We start from the raw sequence: 22,177 nt of genomic DNA, 5'->3' as shown, positions 1-22,177 counted from the left end.
GGAAAGTTTGGCACATGGGAGGTAAAAGGCAGAGGAGAACAATTTGAGGTCAGAGGTAGCCAGGGATCATGTGGTCACCAAGTTATAAGCATCTAAATTTTTTCTTACACGTAGTTCCAAAAATATCCAACATTACACAAGAGCAGATCCCAATGTGGTATATTCCCTTAGCAACCACACAATTCTCTTTATTGTTATTTCTTATTTAGTAACTATAATTTCCTATGGACTGAAAAATTTGGAGGGTGGGGGCTGAGCGTGTCTTGTTAACCGCTGTGTCCTTAGAGTATACCTAATACTCTGCCTGGGACATACGAGCGCTCTGTATTTATTGAATGAAAGAATGGAATTATAAATACGTAAAGTTATATTTTATTAATATAAATACATGTTAATATTTATAACATTTAGATATTATAATAATGATAAATGGGTTTTAGTGAGTACAAGAATTTGAAGTAAGGGGTTACAAGTGACTATCACAGAATGATTCAAATCTCAACATTAGATTTCTTTTGCTAATTTGTTTTGCTTTATAGTTTCAGAAAAATTTTCATGCCAACAGATAATTAGTAAGGAACTGGTTTGCTTAATATTCTAGGAGACATGCTCAGGCTTGAAATGAGGATGAAAGGTGAGGACACAGGAGAATAAATTCAGCGATATTGCTTTCTTAATTTATAAGATATATAATATATTTAGATATAGGCAGTATTTGCCAAGATCTTCCCCAAAATAAATTCACAAAATAAATTATATGGCATAAAAGCAGAAAAACAACAACAACAACAAAAACCTAGGAATCAATAACATAAAGATGGGTCCCTCCCTTTGCATTGGAAATTAAAATAGCTCTTGACATGACTTCCTTGGTGATAATTCTAATGGTCCATTCTCAGTCTTCATCTTCCTTGACCACTCAGGAGCATCTGACACAGCTGATCACTTCCTCTTGTTTAATACGCTTTCTTCACTTGGCTTCCAGCGTAACCCATTCCTCTGCTTGTTGTCCTACATCCGTGGTGGCACCTTTCCAGTCTTTGCTGGTTTCTTCTCCCATCTTCTTATTTTGGAGTGTCCCAAGGCTCAATCCACGGTCATCTTCTCTTTTTTGTCTTTTCGATGCTGATATCATAGAGTCTCGTGGCTTTATTTCTCCTGAATTTCAGATTCATATATCTATTTGTTTATTCCATAGCTTCCTTTGCATGTTTAATAGACATTTTAAACTCAATATGTCCAAAACCAAACTGATCAATGTCACCTACACCCAGAGTCTTCTCTATCCCAGTTAATTGCAATGCCATCCTTCCAGGGTCTCAGGCCCCAGACTTTGGAATTATCATTGACTCCTTATGTCTCTAACAACACATCCAATCTTTTAGGGAATTTACAATGAATCCAGAATCTATCGCTTCTTAGCATCTCCACTGCCACCACCCTGGTCCAAACGGCCCTTGGCACTTGCCCAGATTACTGGTTTGCCTGTCTCTGCCCTTTTTCCTCATTTAGACTATATTCAACAAAGCAGCCAGAGAAATCCTTTGAAACTTAAGTAATATCATGTACCCCCTGTGCTCATAATCCTCTATGGCTCCTCAGTTCACCATGAGTAGGAGCCAAATTCCTTACAATGGTTTATGAAGCCCTGCCCAGTCTGACATCATTATCTTTCTGACCTCATTGCTGTCTACTCACTACCTTGCTCCTTCTGCTCCAGCCACACTGGCTTCTTTTCTGTTTCTGGAACATATCAGACATTAGAGCCCTTGTGATGGTTGTTCCTTCTGCATAGAATGCGGTTCCCTCAGATATCTGTATAACGAAGTGCCTTGCTTCCTTCAGTTCTTCACTCAGATGTCATCTACTGTCCACTCTGTTTAATGATGAACACTGCCACCTCCTCCACCATCATGCCTGACACCCTTATCCTGCTCCATTTTTCCCTTTTTTCCATAGAACTTATAAATTTTTAGGATACTCTGTAACTTACTTATTCATTATGTTTATGGTCAGTCTTGCTCTGGTAGGAGGTAAACCCCCAGGAGGACAGGGACCTGAGTTGGTTTTGTTCACTGGTGTATCCTACATGCTCATAAATATGCCTAGCACATGGTTGATGCTCAATACATCTGGATGAACGAAGTAATGACTCTGAGCTTTCCTTTGGCGTGATGATTCTTCAGACTTAAAGATCCTATTTCGAAAATCCTGCTTGCCTCAGTGAACCTCACCAATCGCTTGCTTCCCCCACAAGATGGCAGTCTTCACCTTCAAAACAGGCACCAGGAGCATCAAATTAGAGGCTTAAGACCTGAGTTAACCTGCGTGTTTTCTTTGGGTCAAGACAACCCGCCCTGCAGGACTTGATGGCAGGAAAACTCATGGAATGAGTGTAGTTGCCCCTCAAGATCTAAGCGCTTTTAGGGATGAGGATTTAGGGTGTGAGAGCTTTGCCTGGGGAGCAACACATTATGAAGGTCATGTTGCTTTATTAATGGGGACTTTGAAATATAATTATTTGTGGGAAGGGTGTGGACTTAGAGAGAAGTGATAGCACAGAGTTATGAAGCCCAAAGTAGGCTGACAACATACAAAATGGATTTAACCACCAAATATATCTGGTTTTTCACCTTAGCATAAGACTTTAACCCTTTCTGCCCCATCCCTTCTCACCCCCTCACTTCATCCCCTCCCCTGGGAGTAACTGTGTCCTATTCTGGTCTTCAACTTCTCATGGGATCTAGGGAAACAACAACCCCTCGTGAGGTCTTAGGTCCCTGTTTCTGTTAGGAACATCCTCATTCTGGGGATAGGGCCAAGATTTTAAATTTCCTCTGGGAGGCAGCATTGTTTAGTAGAAAGAGTGAAGTTTGGTATGTAAGGCAGGTCTGTCATTCACTAAATTTTCTGGCTTCTGGCAAGCTACTAAACTCTGAGTGTCAGCAGCTCTCAAACGAGGATAATGATAGTACCCTCCCCACAGGGCTGGAGTGAGGAGTAAACAGGATAAGTTAAAGGGAAGCATTTAGCACAGGGCTGGCATGTGCTGAGCTCTCTGTGGTGTTCACACCCTCTTCTTTCTTCCCTCTCGTGAAGCCTCCTGCTTTCAGGCACCTGGAGACAACCTACCTGGGTAGGTCAGAGGTAGGGAGAAGGGGTGAGAAGTAAACAAGAGGAATGACTTGTGAGGGACAGGGTGAGTGATGGCCTGTCTGGGGTCTGCTGGAAGAAGCAGAGTGGTAGGAAGGGGGAGGACATACCATTGACCTTGCATCCTGACATTTGTGCCCTGCCTGCACTCCACCAAGCCTCCAGGTCATCCACTGAGGAGGCAAGCAGGAAACTATCAGACTAAGACTCTAGCTCAATATGAAAACGTTCTTATTAACAAATCAAGTCTTTCAGAAGCTGCTCCTGGAGCTTTTGCCAAGCATGAACCCTGGTTGAGGCAGGCTGGTTTTAACAGGCCTTTTGATTCTTTAATATCTCATTCAAGATTGACAGTTACTGTCAGTGCCACCCAACCCAAGACCACCAGGAACACACTGTGGTTGAACAAGATGGGTTTATTGCTCTTTACAAGAAGGGTGAGTGCTCATCATAGGGACCCACAGGGGCAGGGGAGGGTTCAGTCCAAGGATGTTAGAAAGGCCTCATAGGATTTGGACCTGTTTTAGGAGATTTGGGGAAAGGTTCAATGAGACTGGCTTTGCCTGGATGCTGCCAGGAAGCAGAGGGGTTGGGGTGATTCCATGATAGGGCATCTGAATAGATCTTATCTATCCGGCTGGAAGAAGGAAGCAAAGCTGAAGCTCTAATTGGTAAAGAAGCAGAAGTCACTCGTATTAGCTGTCATAAAAGGATGTTTGGTCATTTTTTTTGTGGTTTGGACATTGTTTTTGTCTGTTCACATCCTGGTCCATCTTGGTCACTCAGTGGCCTTATTGGAGATGTTTATTCCTGGGATTCTGTTCAACCAAGGCCTCACTGTGAGTGCCAGGCCGGCTCTCCAGTGTCAGGGGCTGCGTGTCTCTTTTTCATCAACATCTCCACAAACAACCTTGTGTGCTCTAGGTCCCAGGGAAGAAGGAGCTCAAGCAGCTGGCTTGGGTGGCTTTTCTCAATTTGGGAAGAGGAATGATCCTGAGGGAAAGAAAGGAAGGAGGTGAGCTGTTCTAACCTCCTTGTCAACTGGACCTCCAGGTAGACGGACTAATGATATTAGCTAGCATGAATGATCAAGCTATCTCTTGAATGCCCTCAGCAGGATGTCTTTGGTTAAAGGATTACTTATGGAAAATGAATTCAGAATCTGTGCGGCATGAGTCCCTGGAGAGTCATGTAAGCTGTAGAGCTCTTTGGGAGATAAAATGGAGATGTCGCTTCACTTCAATCCTTCTGGCTGTGTGAGGAACCCTACAAAACCTCACATAGTAACCTTATCTACTATCCTGGGCTGGAAAGCACATGTCCCATGCAGAAAGGCAGGCAGCACCCGGGGAGCTCTGCAGGGTGTGCTGTCCTGTCCTTCCTCTGTGGGAGCCTCTCTGTGACCTGTCTCCTTGACTTTATTCATGAAGTTAAATTCTAGGTACAATCTGTGACTAGTGAGAGTGTGATCTGACAACGCAATCTTGCTCAAGGATGCAAGGAAGTCTTTAAAGTGGAGGAAAATCTCCACTGGAAGAGGTCTGCACCACGCCCCCCAATATTTCACATCGTCAGGCTTTGAAAGAAGCATCCGGGGCACCAGCACTAAATCTTCCTGGTTACGTGGTGTTGTCTTTAACTGGATGAAGGATGAGTAAAGATGTCTTGTAGCCAAGAGACGTGGGGGAGGGCACAAAAACCCCAGGTGGCAACCAAGGCATTTGGGCCTGAGCTGTTCCCATGTTCTAAGACCTTCCAAGGTTCTCAGATGTTTGGTCTAATTCTCAAGCAACTAAAACAGAAAATGAATATTTTGCTATGACCCCCATTCTAATATATGCTTATTATAGAAAAATTCAAAATATAAGGAAGAGAAGATCACAGAGCAACACTTGTACTCCTAGAAATCAGATATAACCATATTTGAAGATGGTTTGATTACTGTGGTTTTATTTTTTCAGTTTTCAACAATTTTTTGTCATTATACTATATCTTCAATTAAAAAAAATTTAACACCCCTTTTTAAAATTACTTGGATAATACATGAATCCATTTTTATTGTAAACCAACAATATAGAAAAATATGGGGTGAAAGTGGAAATTCCCCTTTATTCCTCTTCCCAGAGACAATTCTGTTACCAGTGTGTTATGCATCCTTCTATTTTCTTTAAGTTGAGCTCTACTTTTTTCACTAAAGTAAAATAAACATGCCCCAGGCTATTTATAAACACAGTGTTCAAGGGCTGCTTTATATTCCATGGAGCGGAGGCGCCCTATGAGCTGTCCCCTTTTGTTGGCTACACCTCTCTAATCACCTGGAACCCAAAGGAAGCAAAGGTGGGAGGTGATCAAATAGAAACCCACAGTGGTTCTAAATAGAGATTTTGTGCGTCACAGCAACTGGGAGAGCAAACAGGGAAACCTCACTTTCAAAATGAGGATACTGAATCACATTTAATCAAGGTTGTTTTGTTTTGTTTCAAGCCTATTTCTATCCTCTATAGTTGAAAATTAGAAAAGCTTCTACTATTTATTGTGTTTTCAAGTTTTAGTGCCTTGGGCAAGTTGCCAGCGCTCTAACGGTAATTAATTTTGCTCTTCTCTGCCCCCGCATCGTGATATGAGTGCCTTCAGGACAGAAATGGCACGTGTTTATCTTTGAGCTCTGTGCCTGTGGGGAGGCTCACAGTGGCCCTAGGTGAGTCTCTGCAGATTGAAAGGATGGTGGAGGAAGCATCCAGGTGTCCGCGATGGGTGAATGGATAAAGCAAATGTGGTGTTTAATCACAACGGAATGTTATTCAGCCCTACAAAGGAGAGAAATTCTGACACGTGCTATGGCATGGACGAACTGTGAGGACGTGGTGCTCAGTGAACTAAACCAGTCACCAAAAGACAAGCACTGGGTGATTCCACTCTGTGAGGTACCTCCAGAAGTCAAGGTCACTGAGACAGAAAGCAGAAGGGCAGTTTCCGGGGCTGGGAGGAGGCGGCAGTGGGAAGCTTTGGGAAAACTCCGGGTTCTGCTCTTTCTACTTTCTGCATTCCGATTTGGTTTGTCTGGAGCAGGCTCTGCGTCTTTCTGGAGCTCTCCAGGTGATCCTTGGGTGTGGCCAGAGCAGAGAACCACGGGACCAGACGACGTGCAACAGCCCTCCTGGTGGAGGGGGCCCCTGCAGAGGGGCCATGGGCACAGACTGAGCTCTGGGGGACAGCAATGGCCATGTCACAGTCCCTTATCCCAAGCAGCAGGTCCCTCTGGAAGTATCATAGCTGAAGCCCCTAATTTTGGAACAGAGGAGCCATTGGAAAAAAAGAAATATTGAACTTCCAGAAATGGCTCTTCCTCGTTCCATGGTGCTTCTTCAGTCAGAGAGATCCGCTTCCATCTCTGCTGGACACGGGAATTCCTGAGGCCCCCTGTCTCCTTTAAAGCAGCCAACTTACTCAAGACAGCTTGTGCTTGGCTGCCACTTGAACTGGAGAAACTGTGCTCCACCCCAGGGGACAAAAATGAAGATGGTGGACTTCTGCAGATCATGAAATTAAGGGCTCACCTTTTAGAGCCACACTTGCGAACTTGAGGCCCATTCTGTGATGACATATACGATTGAGTAAAGCAGACATCTCTGTACACTGCAGTCTGATTTCTCTACATAGCTATGTCTATATATCAATAAAAATATATTATTTATTATATAATATAAATTTACAAAAAAATATATATATCAATAAAAATGCTGACTTGCACCTCCAGCATGAGATGTTTACTTCTTTTTTCTTTGCTTTTTTTTGCTGAGGAAGATTTGCCCTGAGCTAACATCTGTGCCTATCTTCCTCTGTTTTGTATGTGGGTCGCCACCAGCCTTGTGGCTGATGAATAGTGTAAGTCTGCGCCCAGGATCTGAATCCGGGAACCCTGGCCGCTGGGTGGAGCACGCCGAACTCAACCATGAGGCCACGGGGCCGGCCCCTTTACTTTTGATTTTAAGGTTGAAAAGTAGTTTCACGAAGCGTGCCCCCAGACTTCTCACTGCCTCTCTCCGTATTGTCTTATTTGTGGGGCACGTCGGAGGCGCTGATCTCTGAAACAGAGAGAGGGAAGAGAGTTGAGTTATAAACTCCTCCAACGTCTGTTTCAACTCTCGAGTTCTCTAACTCTGCCCCCTCTAAACAAGAGGCTGTTAGATTTTTAATCTGGGATTTCCTGAACTCTTAAAGTAACGTTTCTTGAACTGGAGTCTATATTGCTAAGAAGCATAAAAATAATTTTGGAGGCTTGTGAGTTCTGTTTGAGACTCTTTCGCGTTTTTGGTGATTAAATAAGAATATGCTGTGACAGCGTCTGGTGTTTGGTGGGTACTCAGCGTATGTTAATTTGTCTTTTCTGCCAGATCTTTGGTTGTGGGACATTCTCTTATTCTTCCATCTCAGGCAGACGGCTCTCCTCCACCCCTTGTCCCCCTCGAGTCCTGCATATGCCGCTAAGGACAGAGATAGAAGAATTTTATAGGGAGCTGGAATCTGGAACAGGAAACGTCTGAGAAGGCCCCTGCCTTAAATAAATGCAATTAAACATGATCCCCTGAATGAAAAACGAAATAGCCACGCAGCACCTTTTCTCTAAACATCCCATCACGGTGCCCCAGAAATTTTGACTGACATCGAAGTTCATAATGTAATAACTTTTTTTCCTTAAATATATACTATATGGAGAAAGCCAGGCTGATGATGGTTTCCTGGCACAGCCTTTGAAGACAGCGCAGTTGAAACATCCTGTGCTGATGGGGGAAGTGGAAGGGCGTCCGTGGAGACAGCCCTCCTGAGAGCCAGGCGCATGTCACAGGTTACCTCATTTCATCCTCGCAAACCTCCCAGGAGTGAAGTGTTATCGTCTCCTGTTTATAGATGAGGAAACTGAGGCTGGAGCAGTTACTAGGCTGCCTCATAGGCGATGATGCTGTGGTAGTGTGGTGGGAACCTGACCTGCAGGCTCACACGGACACGGATCCAGTCCTGGCTTTACCACTCACTAATTGTGTGACCTCAGGCAAGTTACTTAATGCACAGTCTTAAAGTTTCCTCCTTGCTGGACAATGGTGGTATCTATCTGTGGCACAGCCTGCAGGCTGACCCCTTCTCTAGAATTAAAACTACGATTTTAGATGTGTAATGGCCATCAAAATTGAAGACTGCATTTCTCACCTTCCGTTGCAGCTAGGTATGGACATGTGACTACATTTTAGCAAATGAGAGAAGAGCTTCTAGTACCTGTCCTTAAAAGGCAGGTGACACATGTCCATTGCTGCTGCTGCCTTTTCCTCCTCTTTCTTTTTCTTCTTTCTCTTCCTCTTTTTCCCCCCTAATCTTTCCTGCTGGCTGGAATGTAGTCATGATGGCTGGAATTGGAGCAGCCATTTTGGCCTGGGTAGATGGGTCTCTGACATGTGGAATGTCATACCAGCCCCAGATCCTAGCCTCTAGATTGATATATGAGCTAGAAATAAAATTCTATCTTAAGTCCCTGAAATTTTAAGTCTTATTAACTCAAATCAAATCCTGATGCACTTGCTCACGGAAGTGTTATAAGATTAAATGGGATATGCATGTGAAGCATACATTAAGCCCTCAGTAAAAGCTACCTGTTGTTGTTTTTACTGCAGCCCACCCAGATATTAGGTGACCGGTCTGGAATTTTGTCCTGTGGCTGTTTTACATCAAAGCTATTATATTTTCTAGGCTGGTTCTTCCTAGGTCCATCCAAAACTGAGAGCAAGGAGAAGCTCATATTGCATGTGGACAAGGAGATAAGCAGGGCGTTAACCCCCAGCCTGTGTTTGTGCCCTAGGTCTGACCCCACGCAGCTGTGTGTTCTCACCGCCCAGGCGTGGCACATACTGAACGTCCTTCGGGACTTTGTGAGGATGAGCTGGATTGCTAGGTTAGGGCACGAGGTGTGGGACACGCCCACTTCTGCTGGCTGGGCATGACTGCTCACAGCCAGGAAGGTCTGGGCCATGGGCACAGGAAGAAAGGAAGGACTTATAACACCGGTATTGATTGAGCCCTTGTGCTGTGCTGGGCACTGTTCTGAAAGAATTTAATGTGTGTTTTATTTAATCCCAGGACATCTGTGTTAGGTAGATACTTGACAGATGAGGAAACAGAGGTAGAGAGAGGTTGAGTGACTTTCCTAAGGACACACAGTATAACGGGCAGAGCCAGCATTCAGACAGGCAGCCTAACTCAAGGATCTCCCTCCCTGCCCTAAACAGAAGGGCTTTCTCCTGTTTCCTGCCCCCAAAAGAGCAGGGAGGCGTCTGCAGAAGGGCTGCTGCCTCACCAATATTCTCTGAGTCCTTGGCTTACTGGGGGGAAGCCAGTCTGTGTCAGGAAGGCAGAAGACCCTCTGGGATGGCCTGCTTTGTGTGTGCTCTGCAGAGGGAAAGCAGGCTCAGAAAGGAATCGAAAACTAGGGGTCTCGTCTTTACTTCCCCCAGGTCAAGCTGCCTGACCTGGTACTGAACCTCGGGTCCCCACTGCAAAGGCTGGAGTTTACCCTCTTGATGATGACCGAGCTCTCCCAGTGGAAACCCACTTCTTTGCCCTGAAGGAATGATGGGCTTATGTGCACTGTTAGCATTAACACACAAAGAAAGTCGCAACTGCTGTTTTCTCTATGACCTCTTCTCTCTCCCCTCCATTGTTCTTCCACGCCTGCCTGCTTTCTCACTGCCAAGGGCTGTTTGGAGGGGACGTGGAGTTGAAATTTCTATTTCAGAGACTTTTCTCCTTCTTTGAGGCCAGCTCAGAGTTTTCCAGAGTGATTTTTCAAAAATGAAAATCAGGGGCCATCCCAGTGGCCTAGTGGTTCAGTTTGGCATGCTCTGCTTTGGCAGCCCAAGTTCGGTTACCAGGCGTGGACCTACACCACTCTTCAGCAGCCATGCTGTGGCAGCAACCCACATATAAAATAGAGGAGGATTGGCAATAGAGTTTAACTCAGGGCCAATCTTCCTCAGCAAAATAAATAAATAAATAAATAAATAAATAAAAAATCAGCCAAGGCCACTTCCATGCTTTGAACCATCCTATGGCTTCCCACTGCTATTAGGGTAAAATTCGAAATCATTTTCTTCATCTGAAAGGCCTAAGTGATCTGCCTCTCGATTATTTTTCTGACGTGATTTCTCACCACTCCCCTAGTTCCTTTACACTGCAGTCATGCTGTGCTTCTCTCAGTTTCCCCCAATCGGCAAGTTCTTTCCTGCCTCAGGGCCTTTGCACTGCAACACCCTCATCTGGATTCACTCCTTCTCAGCATTTAGTCTCAGCTTAAATGACCTCGCAGGGAGACCTCCCCTGATTGGCCTCCCTAAAGTGTCATGGCCTCAGTATTCTCCTGGTGGCCCTCTCCAGTGATTTCTTGTATACGCATGGTCATCTGTGCTTATTTTGTTCACTCATTTGATTGTTCTTGCACTGCCTGTCTCCCTAACCAGAGTGAGGACCATGAGGGCAGGGACCTTGTAGGGCAGGGAGGGGAACGCTCATGGCATAACAATGTTGCGAGATCAGCCGGGATGATGTGTGTGGACTACTTGGCACCCAGTAAATGCTTCCCACATGAGATTTTTTGGGTAATTATGCCCCCAAAATATGTTTGGAATCTGATTATTCATGTTTTGTTTTATTTTCCATGTTCTATTTCACAGAGATAAAGACTGTCAAAAGATACAGGAGGTGTTCCTGAAGTCCTTTCTTTCCAAGGACCCTTGCGACGCCACAGAACAAGACTATCAACCGCTCATAGAGCTGGCAAATCAGACCGTACCTTGCAACAAGGTAACTGGAGCAAGTTTTCGATTTTAAAGCTGAGGATAAAAGCCAGAGAGAAGAGGTCACAGGACCAAATTTTGACCAGGATGAGGGAAGAGGAAAATCTGGACATTAGAGTGTAGGTGTGGTTGGCACGGATGGCGTTTGTGGGGCTACTTGGGGACCAGGATATCATCTGGTCTTAGGACCTCTGGGCAAGGGAGGAAAGAGCAAGAAGTTGGGACACAGAAAGAGGAAAGGAGACTCAGCCAAAAATCAGGCAAAACAGACCCAACACGAAACCCAACCCAGCCCAAACAAAAGTCACCCAGCCTTATATAGCTACAAAATTCTCCCCTGCCTTCTACTAATAATAGTAATAACAATGCCAATGTGCCCTTGCAGAATGCCCTCTTTGCTTCAGAAGGACTCTCTTAAGCCTTATCCTGTTAGGTCCTCACAGTCATCCTGTGGAATAGGCAGGGCCGGTGTCACGTCCCCATTTCACAGAGAGAAAACTGAGGCTTGGTGAATTTAGGTCACCAGGGATTGCTGGAGTTTCATGGTCTTGAAAGTGACCAGTTGAAAGGTCAATGGCACAAGATTTGGAGCCAGAGAGACCTAGTTTTAATACATTGGTGATGCTGGAAAAGGTCAGTAATGTGCTGCATCTTTTCTAAGGTCAGTGTTTAAGGTGAAAACTTAATGTGCCCCAAATCCTCTTAGTGAAGCCCTTAAGCTGTTGGCGGATTACAGCCTCTGGTCGCATCGTCAGAGCTGGAGTTACTATGGAGCTCCTGCTGGGCGCACCAAGCACAAGGCTCTTCACAGAGGAGCTGCTTGGTAAATAAACACCCAGGTGACCCTTGTTGAATAAGTGACATGCCACAGACATGGGACTCAGCCATTCATTTGCTGCATCTCGTTTACTTTCCTCAGCATCCCAGGAGTTCCTTACAATTGTTGTCTTTCCCATTTTACAGATGGGGAGAGTGAGGCTTAGTGATGCTTTGGTTGCCCAAGGTCAGACAGCTAGTAAGTGGTGATGCTGGGCTTCATCAGGGGGTGGACTCCAGGGCCTGTGCTTCAGACCACGCCCTCCACCACCTCCTCCTAAAAATGCGTAGATCCACGGAGCAGAAGATTGTTCTGAAATTTGACTTTCTGTGCCTTTACAAAGGGACCTTGAAAAAAACCTCACCACATTTGTTCTTTCCTTTTCTTTTTTTTTTTTTGTGGGGATGGGGGCGATTTGAGGAAAGAAACAGGGGTTGGGGCTCTTTAAGAACCAATGAGCGCTTCTCCCAGAAATATCATGGAGACAAAATGGTTTTGCAGAGAGCTTTAGGAAGGTTGGAATTTCTTAACGCCTTCTCCAGATGTGTTCCACTTGTATGTTTATTATAAGATTTTGATCAATGGCTTTCAAACTTTTTTTTACTGCAATGCAGAATAATAAACTCATTTTACACTGTGACCTAGAAGACACAGACACACACACACATGCGTGCGCGCACGTTTTCCGTCACACACAGAAAGCCCTGATGCACTCGACAACATTTACCCTTCCTATGTGAGATTTTTCTCTATTTTCTATGTTGTTCTTTCATTTTAAAAAATGTAGGTTTGTTCTTTTGACTTGCTAAATTGATCTCAGTAACAGATTGTGTTTATTCTTCCTTAGACAGTCTTTTGGAGCAAAACAAAGGAGTTGGCGCATCAGTACACGCGGGTGCAGCAGGCGTTGTTCACCCTGGAGAACACGCTGCTGGGTTACATTGCTGACGATCTCAGCTGGTGTGGAGACTCAGGCTCTTCTGGTGAGGATCTGGGCTGTTCGGGATTGCCCCAGCAATTCACCCTTTCTGTCCCATCCCTCTCCCACTGCCTGCGCCCAGCACGCTAACACACCCTCATTTCTGGCTGGACTGTTGTAAGGTTCTCGCTGCTTCCTCCTTACTCCTTTGGGTCAGCCTCCATCTGGCCACCACAGTGGGATTGTTTCTGCCTCTTACCTAAAACCTAAACAGCTCTCTTTCGCCTCTAGGATGAAGTCCAAATTTCTTACCATGGCCTGGCCTCTGTCTTTCATCTGCCTTGTCTTCCATCATCCTCGTCCTCCCCTCCTCCCTTCTGCCCTGGCTGTGCTGATCTAAGCCCATTAGGCTTTCTCACAACTCTGTGCCTTTGCATGTCTTCTCTCTGCATGGAGCACCTTTCTCTCTCTTGTCTGTCTGAAGACTCCTATTCATCCTTCAAACCCAAGTTCAACATCAACCTTCGCTAACGGTGCTGCACCCCCAGCCCAGTTGATCTTTCCCGGATGTATTTGACTATACTAGATCATGTGGTCTCTGAAGGCAGGGCCTCTATCTGATTCATCTCTCTATCCCCAGGAACTAACACTCAATGGATGTTCATACAGTCCAATGCAATGGATAAAGAAAATGTGATATATATACATATATATACATACGTACAATGGAATATTATTCAGCTTTAAAAAAGAAGGAAATCCTGTCATATATGACAACATGGATGAAATTGGAGGGCATTATGCTAAGTGAAATAAGCCAGACAGAAAAAGACAAATACTGTGTAGTATCACTTATATGCGAAATCTAAAAAGAAGAAGTCAAACTCAAAGAAACAGAGTAGAAAAGTGGTCGCCCAGGGCTGGGGGCTGGGGAACACAGGAGGAGGATGGTCAAACTTTCAGTTGTAAGATGAATAAGATCTGAGGATCTAATGTATGACATGGTGACTGTAGTTGATAATACTGTATTGTATAATTGAAATTTGCTAAGAGAGTACTACTTAAATATTCTTACCAAAAAAAACAAACAAAAAAGAAAGAATAAAAAAGAATGTGAGGTGAGGTGATGGATGTGTTACTTGATGACTGGGGATCTTTTCACAATGTGTGCGCATATCAAATTATTACATTGTACACTTTAAATATCTTACCATTTTATTTCTCAATTATACCTTAATAAAAACCTAAGAAGAAGAAATGTTTGTGCATTCAGGCAGATATCCTTGGGAGAAGTAACATGAGAACTGTGCGTTCACGCGCTGTGCCTGCTGTACCTCACCGATGGCTGAGCCTGTCTGGACAGGGAGAGTGTGGAACGACTCTGAGGCCATCTGAGCCTGAGGGCGTGGGGACTAAGGGTTGGGGGAGAAGCTGTCAACAGGAGAGGAGGACGGGTTGGCCAGGGTAGCCCCTGAGGGCCCAGTTTTCTCTCTAGTTCTTCCTGGATGTGGGGATCATGTTGGGGGCTCGTCTCTGTCGGATGAGCTTTGCTGCAGTTTCCCAGAATGATGACTCAAAGCGGGCACTGTGTTCCTGTCTGGGATTTGGAGGGTCAGGCAAGGACTTGGAAGCAATCCAGGGGGCACTTAGTTAAACTGGGTGGAGATGTGTCCATTCTCCAGCCTCCATCTTGCCAGCAATGCCATTGGAAAGTGGCTCCACTGTAATCCAACAGCCGGGGAGAGCAGAGCTTAATTATACCCTTTCTTTCCTACTTTAATTATTTTCCATAAATTATGTCTTTTAGAAATAAACTATCAATCTTGTCCAACCCGGAGGGACAACTGTAGCAGCAACCCTGTTTCTGTGTTCTGGAACACGGTTTCCAAAAGGGTAAGTACTAAAGGTGAAATTCTAGAATTTTGCAGACCAAAGAAATTAAGAGGTCATCCAGTCAGTGGTGGGTTTTACTTCTTTTTGGATCACACTTCCTTTTAGGGACAAAAGTTTGAGATTCTTTCCTGCGAAAAATGTTCATAAGCGCATGCCAGAAGATTTTCATGTAGAATTTAGGACATTCTTGGAGGGTCCATGGGCTCCAGTTAAACAATTCTTGCTCTCTGGCTTTGGCTGCAGGAAGCTCGGGCTTGGTTTAATCCTCTGATCCAGGTATGGCCAATCTTAGATTCCTGGAACAGTGTTAATAATCTATGTTTATAGACCACTTCCTGTGTGCCGGGCACAGTCCTCAGGTCTTTTAATCTCACAAGAATGCTATGAAGTAGGTACCGTGAGTTTCACACTCAGTTTATAGATGACAAAGTGGAGCCACAGGTAAATAAGCAGCCTATGAAATGATGAAGTTAGTAAGCAGCAGATCTGGGAGTTTATCCCAAATTGTCTGAGTGCAGATCCAGAATCTGGGCTGGGGAATTCATATCCTTCCTCTCTCTCTTCTCTCTGTCTACTTATGACTTGACTCCAAGCTGCCTTTGTGTACATTTATTTTTCTTATAAGTTGCTTCTTCGCAAGTGGGCTATGAAAAAAAGGGAAAGAAAGGGAGGGAGAAGGAAATGAAGGAAAGAAAAAGAGGGAGAAACTAAAACTATACTACTTTTAATTCTCCAAAATTAAATTTAGACATCTGAAGAGCTGGGCTAATGGAAACTCACATTTGTTAAGTGCATATTTATGACAAGTTCTGGGCAGGGGCCTTACATGTGTCAACCCATTTAGTGCTCACAATAGGTGGTGTGGGAAGGTACACATCCCCATGGTTCAGGTGAAGAAACTAAGATTCAGAGGTTAAATGACTTGTCCAAGGTCAATGGGCTAGTAAGTAGCAGAGCTTAGAGGCTGACCCACCTTAAGGAGTGTGGTAGAGACAGGGAAATAGCCTGGCGTTTGAAGTAAGAAAACCATTACCCTTGGGCAGATTCTTTAGTCATTCTGACCATTAGATTCCTCATTTGTCAAGTGGGGATAAAAACAGCGCCTGTCCCAGGGCCGGTCTGGTGGCGCAGTGGTTAAGTGCGCACTTTCCGCTTTGGCGGCCTGGGGTTCTCTGGTTCGGATCCCGGGTGCGGACATGGCACTGCTTGGCAAGCCATGCTGTGGTAGGCATCCCACATATAAAGCAGAGGAAGATGGGCATGGCTATTAGCTCAGGGACAGCCTTCCTCAGCAAAAAGAGGAGGATTGGCAGCAGATGTTAGCTCAGGGCTAATCATCCTCAAAAAACAACAGCAAAAAACAGTGTCTGTCCCATACGGTTACTGCAATGTTTAAACAAGATACCACTATCCCATGAACTCACTCAGAAGGCATTCCTTTCATAAATTCTTGTTTAGTTCCTACTACGTGTGGTGAAAAATCGGAGGCACTGTAGAGTTTGTTGTTGGTGGGTGGTTGTTTCCTTCTGCTGAGAAACGTATTTATTTGATCACTCTATGATATGTTCTGGGGCAGTGCTATTGCTAAAAACTTTTAAAGCCAAGTCGTATGTTATGTGTCAAGCGCTTCCTAGTGTTCCCCGCACTGCCCTTGGAGCTGGAGCACAGCGGGGAAGGTGGTGGAAGGCGCCCCACATTGTGAGCTGCCCTGGGACCACCCTTGTCTTGGCCAAATGCTCATTCATGTATGTAGAAATCCGTCTTTTATCAGACTCGATCCTTTCTTTTTTTCACAATAAAGGCAGCACTGCTTGGGCTTTGAATCCCCGTCTCACTTCCTAGCTTCCTAGTGACATGACCTTGGGGCAAATTGACCCCATACTTACCTCGTGGGGGCTCTTTACAGTTATGTGTTTCAGCGTCAGCGCTTGGCACCCTGTAAGCACCCTGTTGAGTTAGCCCTGGAGATTGATAGTAACTGGGCCTCTGTCCTCTGCTCATCACACCCTGTGGAAAGAGAAAAGCCATACTGGATTTTCACAGTTCAGTTTCAAATTGTTCAGTGGTGTTTTATCACCTGCAGAATAGAGGCCAGAGTCCTTGGCAAAGCATTTACGGCCCTCCATGAACTAACTTATCTACCCAACTCAGCATCCACTGAAGTTTCTCCCCAAACACGACTGTTCTCTCAAACTCCAGGCCTTTCTGTTCGCAGCTGCCTCAGCCTTTACCAGGTCAATCCTGTTCATGCTTCAGGACTTGGCTTTTGTTGCCTCTCTTACATGTTTTCTATTCTTTCCTAATCTCCATCTCAGAGTATTTGGACTTCTTTCTTCCTCTTTCCTGCCTTTCCTCCTTCTCTCTTTTCCTTCCACAGATTTTCCCTGGGCGCCCACTCTGTGCCATACACTAGCTATGAGGCTCCAGGGCTGTAGTGACAAGCAGGACAGCCAGGCTCATGGCTCTCAAAGAGCTCGCAGTGCCAGCAGCTAACCCCATGTTGAACTCATCATCACAATGAGATACATGATGGATAATGTGAAAAGGGGGCCTGCTCTGGTCCCAGGGGCCTGGGTGGGCCTCCTGGAGGAAACATGTAGATTTCTTTGTTTCGTCCATTTTGTTTTTTTCCCATTGCCTAGCAAAGATTCCCGCTGAATGTTTCTCGCATGAAGAAATAAAATTCCTTGCTCAATAATACTCATTCATTCATTCATTCCTCATTTCTCTTTGTGCCTGTGCAGGCCTGGGTGTCACCTTCTCTCCTGAGTTTCCCCTTTCCTGATGTTCCCCATTTCCCTGAGCCCTGAATCGTCCACCCTGCTCCCGCTCAGTGAAATGTGCAGTGTCCACAGTGCGTGGCACCAAAAAGGGCTTTCATCTTCCTCCACCAGTGACGCTCCTCTCACTCACCTGGACTTCCCACTTCTGAGCCACCACTTAAGCAACCCCGCGAACAATGCCATTGAGCTTCATTGTTCTAACACAGATGGGAGCAACTGCTGCTGGAACACTCAAGCGAAGCACAACCCTTGCAGTAGCTTGGGATGAAGAATACATAGACCTGGCACTACTGAGCTCGAGCCATCCAGGCTCTTCCCTCCTTGCTTTGCTAGCGCTGACAGCTGTTTTGGAGGGAACTGCTGGGGTGTGGCCATTAAGTTTGCATGCTGAGGAAGGGTGGGCTTTATTTTTTTTTTTTTTAAGTTTGCAGAAGATGCCTGTGGTGTGGTCCATGTGGTGCTCAACGGGTCCCTCAATGAGGCCTTTGATAGAAGAAGGTACTCATTTCTTTGCATCCTATTTGCAAGGGTTAGCACAGCCTCCTATTGGATATTTCATTCCTAGAAGAATATGCTTTTCATGGTTAAGGTCAGTACTGAAGATTTGGGCTAAAGAAGGTAAAATTTTTGAATTCTATGGAGAGATTTGTCTTTCTAAGTCAGTGCTTTCGTCTGGTTTCTCCTTTGTGTAAAATCCTCTAAATCTCCTAATGGTTCCTGCACTGTGTCCAGCTCCTCCTCTTGACTTTTCGAGCCTGGTGTAATTTTCTCAGCTCCCTCTCCCATTACACTCCATCCTGCCCCTTTCCCACCTTTGCCCATCCTCTTCCCCCATAGGACCTGCTCCGTTCCTCCTTCTGCCTGTCTAAATCCTCACCATCCATGAAGATCTGGCCTGACTCCTCTCTCCTCCATGAAGGGTGTGAATCCCAATTCAGCAATAAAACTGGTGTTGGGAATGTCAGGGGCTGTGTTGGGCTCTTGGCCTTCCTTGTCTCTTTGAACGCACTGTCAGCAATTTGTTGCAGTGGTTAAAAGCAGGGATTCCAGAGGTTACAACGTATTACCCGTGTGACCTTAAGCAGGGCACCTAACCTCTGTGAGCCCCTGTAGTGTGTACCTGAGGAGGGGATGGCGATATGAAGATTAACTGAGATAATGCATGAAAAATGCTGAGCTCTGTCCCTGACAACAGAGAAGGTGCTCGATGAGTATCAGCTATTATTCTCTCATTGAATCCACACCCCTGAACCTGGCCACACCAATGCCTTCCTCCTCTGACTGCATTCTGTACTTAGAGTTTTTACCCCATTGATTACCTTTTCCATCTTTGTTCTCTAATCTTTACCAGGATTGAGGAGGGAGTATATATTAATGTGCTCCCAGCACCTTAGGTACCTCAAATTAATTCTGTTTCTCTCCTGTTTTGATATTTAACTCCACAAAGAGGCGTTTGTCCTCTTGTCTTCTTCTGACCCTAACCATGTGGGCTTTTTGGTTAATATTCCAGAATTTTATAATCTGATATTAGGGATCCAAGTACTTGCAACAGGAGCGGCAGCTGTCAGAGACTCATGGGGAGCGTTCAGGACTGGGGTTCAGGCAGGACACCAGGGTCTTTCAAAGCAGTGCTTCTCAACCCTCCCTGAGATGTGGGTTGCCTGGGGACAGTTCAGCTGCACCTTCTGATTCAGTAGGTGGTGTTGGGCTGAGAGTCGTAGTTTTAACTAGCTCCCAGGTGATGCTCATTAAGTTGGTGTACGGTCCACTCTTGGAACAGCAAGTACTTAAAGAATGAACGTCAATGCACAGATTAGGAATCTCATGCTGAGAATCCTATTCATTGAGGGTCATGTTGAATGCATAAAGGTGGCTGTTGCTATTGCAAACCATGGGTCAAGTCCAAAGGGTAGGTTCTAACCAAGGGTGCCCTGCCTGCAGGCTTTTCACAGGGGCTCTGGGTGCCTGAACAATTTAATCTGGGATTCACAGTGTTCTTTGTCTCTCATATCTTAGCACTTTTGGACGTGTGGAAATCCATAATTTGCATCCAAAGAAGGTTCATACACTACAGGCCTGGGTGATGCATGACATTGGAGGAGTTCGCAGGTATATGTTACTGCTTTGTACCCATATAGTCTCAGGGTTATTTTAGGAATCAGTCCACGAAAGAATCCACAGTCACAAGAACACACTGAGAAAAGACTGGCTCAGGAAATGAATGGGGCCTTACTCTACATTCAGCCCATCCCACAGCCTCTTAATTTTATCTCTGTAGTAGGTATCTACCTAGTTCACACCTTTGACCTGTGAGCTCTTAGAAGCCACCTCGCTTCACCTTTTTATCCCAGGGCCTTGCCCAGAGCCTGCTACCTAGAAGAAACTAAGAGACTCAAGAAAAGTTTGTGCGATCTTGTTATTTGGCACTTTCTTCTTTCTTTCCTAGTGACTCATGTTCGAGTTCCTCCATACGTGATCTGAAATCGATTATAAGTGAAAGGAATATTACATTTACCTGCCAGAATAACTACAGGTAATTGATTTCTTCTTGAAGAAGAAATGGTGTCTCGCCATCTGCAGGCATTTCCCCTTGGGCTTTGATGATGATCTTGGATGGTGACCTATGGTGACCTCAGTTCCTCCTACAGCCTAGCCCAGAAGGTGTTTTCAGCCAGTGGCCTTCAATTCACCTCCTTTCTCCTCTCTTCCCCTGAGCCCCCCAGCAGTGATATGCCTCTGAAGCTGACCTAGGCTTTGAGGGCGTATTTCCTGGTTTCCCATGACCTAGGGCTTACAGGCCTGCTAGCTTTCAGGAGAAGACGCACATTTTGCCGAATGCAAATGATTTGTAAAATCCTGTGACTTGACATAATTTTGCACGTGAAGTTTCTTTAGTTTGACCTCAGTGTAGATACCTAACACTTGGTAAATTGCCAAATGGCAGTTTACCAAGCTTTATCTTTCTTTAATTAAAAAATATAAAATCTTTTAAAAAAGTTACCAGTAATATAGGTTTATTGGAGAAAAGCTTAAAATTACAGATAGGTATTTATTTTTAAAGTCACCTGCAACTCTGTTATCAAGACTGGGACCTCCTCACTCACTTTTAAGTATTTGTGACCAGTACTTAATATAGGTATGGGTTCCTTGCTAGAAGCACCTTTGAAGATTTTCCCATATATGATAGCTTACAAAAAGACTGATACAGAGAAGAAATTTTCTCAAAGAATGTAGAAGTGGAAATGCTAGAATACTTTTCCCTTCTTCTTGTCACTACCCTCTCCCACCAACCATATCAGAAAGGCAGAAGGACAGATTCAAGGAACGTTCACTGAGACCTTTTGTCTCCCAAGTGACCTGACCTGACAAGAATTCCCCATCAGTCAGCTGGCTCTAGAAAATAACATGAGCCTTCTACAGCAGTTAGATGGGAAAACAGACAGAACAAAGGAACAGCTATAAAAACAAACATGGCCGACATCTGACCCGTCTAAGTTATTCAAAGGTATTTTGCATTGGGAACATAGAATACTAAAACCTGGGAGGAGGTTGGGGGATGTAGATGAGTCTTGTCTCCAACACTCTTTTATCTTTTTTTTTATATTAACCATTCTCCTTTCTTTCATTAATGGCCTACTGCAGGCTCCAGGTAAGCTCACTCATTCTCTGTCTGGGAAGAATATATAACATAACCTTCCATCTGGCCTTGTACAGTGGCCCACAGAGGAAAGAAGTGATTTGTAAGCCAACACCTGTCATTCAGAGCATCAGTTCATGTGACCTTAAACTTGGGGCTCATGTTTGAAACCACTGTTTGTTTTCTCCAACCACGGGGTTGTAATATATTCAGCATGGCTCTTTGAATCACCTGCCCCGCAGGGCCCCTTGTATCTAAGAGTTCTGTGGCTTTGCGATCCAGCTGCTTGTTTCTAGGGGAACCCAAAGTGGATGTCATGGATATAGACATAGACTGTCGCATAAGTCACTCTATCCCAAACATACCTTCCAATTGTAGCAAACTTTTGTCTTCCTGTTTTGGTGTGATTGTTTAAAGAGCAAACAGGAATGTAATTACATTTGTATAGATTAGACCTCCTACTGATTTCACTATTATCCCTTAATAAATCCCACCACTCAGAGGCAAACATTGTTAACATTTGGCTGTATATTCTTCAAGTCTTTTCCTTTTTTTCCCATATATACACTAGAAGTCCTAATAAAATACATACAGAATTTCTTAACATGTTTTAACTAATGGAGTGAAAAGAAGGTAACAATATTTTTTTGGATTATCATAAAAATATCAAATGGTCAGCATGCTTTTTCTGGTTAGTTCCCTCTAATGGCATATTAAAAACAATCAACTAACGGGCACATTTCTCCCTCTACGTTACTTTAAAATACACTCTGTCTCTATCCATCCAACATATGAAAAGTGTGTCTATTTTATTGAGACATTGAATATGAATGTTTACCTCCTTATGGAGAAAGCTCATCTGAATAGCATAATTGTTGCTTCTTTTCCAAAATTGAATTCCCAATAAGTTAGAAACTAATAAAGAAGCATATTCATATTCTCTTCACTTAATATAAAGCAAAGGTGACTTCAAAAATCCTAAATAATCTTAGAAGGATTCCTTTTCCATAGGAAGAGGATATCCATCCCCCCCCCCCCAAGAATGTATTCATGTCGGGGATCCTAGGTTACTGTATTGGTGAGGATGGAGTGACTCTAAACTTAGAGTCACTGTGCCCAACTGGTCATGATGGTTGG

The 22,177-nt window shown here is 44.6% G+C and overlaps 1 protein-coding gene across 1 annotated transcript in view; it reads left to right on the top strand.

Annotated features, from left to right (window-relative positions):
- The window catches only part of CD38 (CD38 molecule), a 50,684-nt gene that overhangs the window by 23,789 nt on the left and 4,718 nt on the right, over window positions 1-22,177 (top strand). The window contains exons 2-7 of the mRNA XM_014738766.3: window positions 10,869-10,998; window positions 12,656-12,791; window positions 14,535-14,620; window positions 17,828-17,901; window positions 19,420-19,512; window positions 19,850-19,936. Of these exons, the coding sequence (XP_014594252.1) occupies window positions 10,869-10,998; window positions 12,656-12,791; window positions 14,535-14,620; window positions 17,828-17,901; window positions 19,420-19,512; window positions 19,850-19,936 (606 nt within the window). The remainder of the gene's footprint in view (window positions 1-10,868; window positions 10,999-12,655; window positions 12,792-14,534; window positions 14,621-17,827; window positions 17,902-19,419; window positions 19,513-19,849; window positions 19,937-22,177) is intronic.

This window comes from Equus caballus, chromosome 3, assembly GCF_041296265.1.
Source record: "Equus caballus isolate H_3958 breed thoroughbred chromosome 3, TB-T2T, whole genome shotgun sequence".
Classification (NCBI taxonomy): Eukaryota; Metazoa; Chordata; class Mammalia; order Perissodactyla; family Equidae; genus Equus; species Equus caballus.
This window is presented reverse-complemented; position numbering and strand designations above follow the sequence as displayed.